At 39.9% G+C, this 6,185-nt stretch overlaps 1 protein-coding gene across 1 annotated transcript; it reads right to left on the reverse strand.

Annotated features, from left to right (window-relative positions):
* Nucleotides 1-2,044: 2,044 nt before the first annotated feature.
* Nucleotides 2,045-5,920, reverse strand: fxyd6 (FXYD domain containing ion transport regulator 6). The gene is made up of 7 exons (XM_070906470.1): nucleotides 5,849-5,920; nucleotides 5,328-5,351; nucleotides 4,549-4,584; nucleotides 4,298-4,372; nucleotides 3,981-4,017; nucleotides 3,820-3,869; nucleotides 2,045-2,082 (listed from the first exon to the last, which is right to left on the reverse strand). Exons 1-7 carry the CDS (start codon nucleotides 5,910-5,912, stop codon nucleotides 2,045-2,047), a joined length of 324 nt encoding a protein of 107 aa, XP_070762571.1. The 5' UTR covers nucleotides 5,913-5,920.
* Between the last annotated feature and the right edge of the window lie 265 nt (nucleotides 5,921-6,185).

A 6,185-nucleotide genomic window follows, 5' to 3' on the forward strand; every position in this document is an offset into this window, starting at 1 on the left:
GGGCAATTAACAAGAACACTGACAACAGAGTACTGCATGTCCTCTAAACCCACTTTTACAACACATATTAATTGGAGCATGTGTGCTTTTATATTTTGCCTCATTAAATAATGGAGCAACTTACAAGGATGCCAATGATTTCTATTTTACACAGAAATACACTTTCTAGACATCAACTGATCTCTGCTAAACATGGATTAACATTGTACTTGTGAGAAACTTAGTCATATAATCCTACTGTAACAGTTTATACCAGCATCTGAAGTGCACACAACAGTGTTTAATTTAACATTTGTTTAGGAAAGCAGGTTATTACTCACCTGAGCTGCTGAAGGCTCTGTATTATCTCTGTCCAGGTGTATGTGTGTGTGTGAGCAGGAGCAGACCAAACTCCCACCCCACAGATCCACCCTCTAACACACAAACCACCTCTCCTCCACGCCCACAGCCATATTTCAGTCTAGCCGCTCAGTTACATATTTACAGTCTCATAAAGTTTGTACTCTGATGCCAATAAAGAGTATATCTGCCAACCTTTGGAATCACAGCAGAACGGGGAGCATATTACTGGCTCTGCTGGTGAGGGCCCCATTTTCTTTTTTTCGACATAGTTACATAGCCTCAAGTAGCAGCTTGTAACCTTGATTGACCTTGATAAGAAACCCCCAAAAAAACCTTAAAGGACCACAATGCTTAAGATCTGCACTAAAATCTGGTTTTCATCTAGATGAACACAGACAACACATTATTATGTGTGGGCAGACATACTTTTATTTATTTATGCCAAAAGCACAACAGGTTGCTACACAACAAAGGCCTCATGCGTAGAATGAACATAGCATTTACTTGTACAGCAGTCGTCTTTAAAACAGGTATGATCAGACTTAAGACTGGTAAAAGCCTGACCTGACGGGGGATTCACAAAAAGGACGGTTCATTTGTTCTCTCGCTATGATTTGGGTTACATTAGGCTACTGTTAATGTAGTCTTGCACTTAAATAATATCACTTTTTAAGTTTCACTTCTCTTAAAGTCAGCACTCAAACTTTGTCTCTCTTTTTCAGAAATGTACTACATGTATGGCAATTTAAAGCATTAATAAACAAACAAGACAGAGAAGAAAGAGTCTCAGGCTTCATAGATTTGCAGCACTAGTGAGTGTGTATAGGGAAACTAAACATAGTCTGCTGGAGACTAGTTAATCCTGGTGGAGCCAGTGATGGAGCAGTGGAGTGGATGTGTGGAGAAGAAGGCAGTGAGACAGCTGATGCATGAGCTCCCTCCACTATAGATGGTAAAACACTGCGGTGGAGGAGCTCGTGCAGATACCTGCAAACTATTCCTGTGCTCAGAGAGCTGTGGCAGTTGAGATTGTCTTATATAAGGCTGATCACATTTACATGTAGAGATACACATGCACTTGTGATATACAAACAATCATACATATATAGGATATACAACGCACTTATATACCAACATGTGCAGGCAAACACACCCAACCATTCAAACGTAGACTTAATGAAGGATATTGAACTGTATATCTTATCAGTAAATTATCTGTATTTATATACATACTTATATACAGTATGTATACAGAATATATGCATATGTGTTATAATCCAAATGTGATAAACATTATCCAGGACAACTGACAAAATAAACAACAAATTGACAAATCCTAAAACCTAAGGGCAATAGATAGGAGTACAAAACGAAGAACAGCGGACCACACAACAGTAAAAATTCTTCTAGGGCTTCAAAGACAATCTTGTGTCAAAGGTACTGGCTAAGACAAGGAACTGGAGTGAGAGACTGTCACAGAAAGGCACAGGAACGGACAAGAGCACTGAGGGACTGGCACGGTCACAACGGAGCACAACAGGCTAAAGGTTTATGTACATATTACACCTCTGAACGTATAACTCCCCGCTTATCATATAACCAGTTATCATAATCACCTATTTCTTCACTGTTATTGTGGCTTGTTAATATCAAATAAATCAGATCGTCATTTCAGAAGGCAGGCCGGTCCAGAGGAAATGCCTCAGTTCTCTGCTGGAGTCTCTTTGGCAGCCGCTGCAGCTGAAAGAGGTCAAAGACGAGTGATTTAGTTGAAGCACAAGTGCAAAACATTAAACTTGCCCAAACATTTCAGTCCTTCTCTGTCTCCTTTACACACTCATTCACTCACATGCAGTCGCTTGAAGGACTATGCTGATAGTTCTGCTACTCACTAAGAGTTGGTGAGTACATGCAGTACTTAGGATTGTGTATTGCTGACATTTTTCTAAAGGATACTGTGAGCTTTGTTTCTTACCATCAAGCAGTAAGTACATTTACTCAAATACCGTACCAAGGTGGAATTTGTTACTACTTTATACTTCTGCTTCACTATATTTCAGCTACGGTTATCAGTTACTTGCAAATTAAGATGTAATGTGCAAAGCATATGAAAACCTTTTAAAATATAATGTTATAAAATACAATTACAATAACAACAATAACATTAGAATGATGGGTACCTCTTTTTAATAAGGCATACTTACAAATGGCATTTTTTAACAAATGACTTGATACTACAAGGGCAGTTTTTCTTTTATTGTGGTATTGCTACTTTTACGTGAGTAAAGGATCTGAATGCTTCTTCTACCAGTTCCTTCCAGACCGCATAATGAAGACCACATTATGAAAATCAACTTACACAGACTTGTGCAATTGAAACTTTCACACTTATATATTTCATTAGCTTTATGTTAATGCAGTTGCAAGCAGGAGCTGTTTTAAAACAGTCTCTTTGGTGGTGCGTTCAAGGATATCAGAGTCATCCTTGAACTGGTTTGAAAGCACTGTATGAAAGAACTGAATGAATTCTATGTTAGATTTAAGTACTTTTCAAACCTAGTTGGTGACTATTATACCATCAAGGAATTTAGAGACATTTTGATCAGACATTAGGTCTCCAGCTGGATGGAGGAACCCGCTTTGGGCAAATGACCAGCATGAATGAGCTGTGCATGTGGGAGTCAGAGAGAAGCATTCAAGCTATAGATCTTGAGGAGAAAAATGCTTATTAGATTCCACACAGCAATTAACAATACAATATACTGGGTGAATATACTGTGTGAAGAGGCTGATTACGTACACACTACAAGATGGCACTACACTGTTTACTGATATACACCCTGTAATTTACTTTAATTCCCCCTCTTTATTCTACTCTACTGTTCTGTTCTATTGTTACAGTTTGTTACACACGCGCCTTCCTTCATGTAACACTTGATATGCAGACAATAGCTCAGACAGCAGAGAATATGCAAAACAAATGCATGACATTCTTCAATGACGACTAGTTTCCATTAAAAACTGTCGGGAGATCAAACCCAGTCATCAAACATGGCGGGCAACCAAGGGTGTTGTGAAAATGATCATGTGTTTGGTTGTTTCTTTCATTAAAAAGAATGGCGACTGTGAAAACTCAAGATGTTGCATCCTGAAATACAACCACAGGGAAGGAGGTTAACAGTCCCTTGCTTGAAACTACAATAAACTTTATTATAACCTAATTTTGGTGACAAAATGTTCTCTGTAACAACTTACCTTTTTCCAGTACAGTGCACATAACCTCTCTCTCTCTCTCTCTCTCTCTCTCTCTGTCTCACACACACAGTACAGTTCAACATGTGTGAACACGAATCATCCCCCCGCCCCCTCCTCCCCTGTGCTGTGGGCACTCCCACAGGGAAACTCAATTACGGATGTATGTCAGGGGGTGAGCCAGAGGTGAGGGGAGCTGACAGAGAGTTAAAATGTGCATCTTACCCTTGGAGACAATCAGGTTCTCCTCCTGTTTCTCCTCGTCTCCGGGGGCCCTGAGGAGAGGATCCACAGGTTGTCATGGAAACCAAATGTAGTATGACAAGCAAATCCCGTACACAACCACGTCTTTTTTTTTTTTCAATCAGAGAGGGACACTGACATACCTGGCCTTCTGGTTGATACTGCAGCGACATCTTCGACCTAGAAACATTAGAAACCAGAGGCCTAATTAGTTAGACGTATTTTCAATGTCATCACTGTTAACGATGGTTAATATTTATATGATTAATACATATATACAGTGTGAAAACAAGACAGTGTAGTAACATACTGTGGAAATTCAATAATGATTCATTCATTATTAATTACTTTTAATTTGACTGCAACACTCAATTACATTGAGTGTGTAATGAAATGATACACAAGCGTGCGCGCACACACACACACACACACACACACACACACACAGAGGTTAACTTACTAAGAATGAGAAGAATGCCCAGTGTGAACAGCACCACGGCCAACACCAATCCCCCAATCCTCAGGCTCTCATAGTCTGCAGAGGAATGACAGAAAGCCACAGATGAGGCACAGCAGCAGGAGACAGAAATGTCATCAATGTGCCATTTATTGCAAAAAGTTTTTCTTAGGTGTAAACACTGTCTCTCTGTCTCGACAATGGGCTGATGATGGCCGCTGTTACAGAAAATGCAGATTTTTTTTTATACTTACCATATTCAAATGGGTTTTCAACTTTCTCCTTGCCATCTGTAAAAATATGATAAAAACCACACGTTTAGAACCAAGGTGTTCATATTTTATCAGTGTTGTCCAAAACATAATTAAGGACACAATGAATTTAACAATTGTCATTCTGTGTCAATGTGTTGATGGTTCATTTAGCTGCAATTAAATGCTAAATATGTGTCAAAAAAACACAAATTATGAGCATTTGTATATCAAAATCACTCTCTTTACATTTCCAAAGAAGGTCAAATCTATTCATTTAACCCTCCTCCTCCTCCTGATCCAATCACATCTGAAGCATGCATTGCTGTCTGTGTTTTTTGATATTACCACGTCAAAAATTGTCTAGGTGCTAACCAAACCCTAGCAAAAAACTCCCAATTCCTGAACATGATCATGGGTTTGTAGAATCGTCCCAGTGCCAACGTTCTTGTCTGGCAAAAAGTAATAGTATTTCTTAAACTCTATGCATTAGACTGTCATATATTTTGTTATGTATTCATACAGATACATTATCACCTCTCTTTCCTACCAAACAACCACTCTCATCTCTTCAGCATTGATTTCACTCTATAAAAGTCTATTTCTAATCAACACACAGTTGGGTCTGGTGGTTTTTTGACTTAATCCATATATCTGCCACTGTTCGCCGTAGCGGGGCAATCCATAAGGGTCTGATTTGATCTGGAAACCGATAGACCCATCTATGTGGGTGTTAGGGGCTGAGGTGTGACCCCATTAAAGATTACATCAAGGGTACTCACCCTGTATACTGGGGTCTGTTTCAGCTGAGAGGCAGCGAAGAGGGGAAGTCGTTTGAGTCAGAGGGTGAAAGGAAAAAGGAGAGGGTAGAAACACAGGAAATGAAAAATACTTAAACGCTATCAGTCTCTGTATTTATCAATCTATCTGTCTATATTTTACCTCACACAAGCTCCAAATATCACATAAAGCAGATCGCAGCACGGCACCACATCATTTATTTCTAGTGTGTGACTGTGTGAGCATGTGTTTTCGTGTCTCACATTTAATCATACACTATAAACAGACCTCACACACAGTCAGTGAATAGCCAGTCTGTGAAACCCACACGTAAAGCCCTAAAGTAGTAATTGATGTTTTGCTACGAGCCCAAACCCAGCGAGTGCCTTTCTATGTCACATCACTTCCTGCCCCGACACTGCCTCCCCATGGACAACTACTGCGTGCATGCATGTGTGTTTGTATGCATCGATGTGTGTGTGTGTGTGTGTGTGTTTCGTGAGTACGGGGAGGGGGCACTTACCAGCCACACACACCAGGAGTGAAGAGAGGAAGAGCAAAATAGTTTCCATGGCAACTGTTGACATAGCATAATAGAGAGGGAGGGTGAGAGAGAATGAAAGAAAGACAAAAAGAATACAGTGAGTGAGGTTTGTTTTAGTAAGCTGAGTTACTCCAGCACATATATGCCCCGGCAGTTTGGTCCATAAACAATAACAATGAACATACGTACCGTTTATAGACACCACACAGACAAGCGCACATACAGTAAGTGGTGTGTGGAGCACCGACTCTATCCAAACCCCTGGAGTTTAACTGGCCTACGGATATAGTTTTTATCTTGCATAACGATCCATGTT

Source organism: Enoplosus armatus, chromosome 5 (genome assembly GCF_043641665.1).
Source record: "Enoplosus armatus isolate fEnoArm2 chromosome 5, fEnoArm2.hap1, whole genome shotgun sequence".
Lineage (NCBI taxonomy): Eukaryota > Metazoa > Chordata > Actinopteri > Centrarchiformes > Enoplosidae > Enoplosus > Enoplosus armatus.

What these genes read in the sequence shown, in the direction of transcription:
- fxyd6 (XM_070906470.1), bottom strand. Translation starts at nt 5,912, where the DNA reads ATGTCAACAGTTGCCATGGAAACTATTTTGCTCTTCCTCTCTTCACTC. An exon ending in AACAGACCCCAGTATACAGG is followed by an intron (nt 4,585 to 5,327) that starts GTGAGTACCCTT and finishes ATATTTTTACAG; the next exon opens with ATGGCAAGGAGAAAGTTGAA. An exon ending in AGTATCAACCAGAAGGCCAG is followed by an intron (nt 3,870 to 3,980) that starts GTATGTCAGTGT and finishes TCCTCTCCTCAG; the next exon opens with GGCCCCCGGAGACGAGGAGA.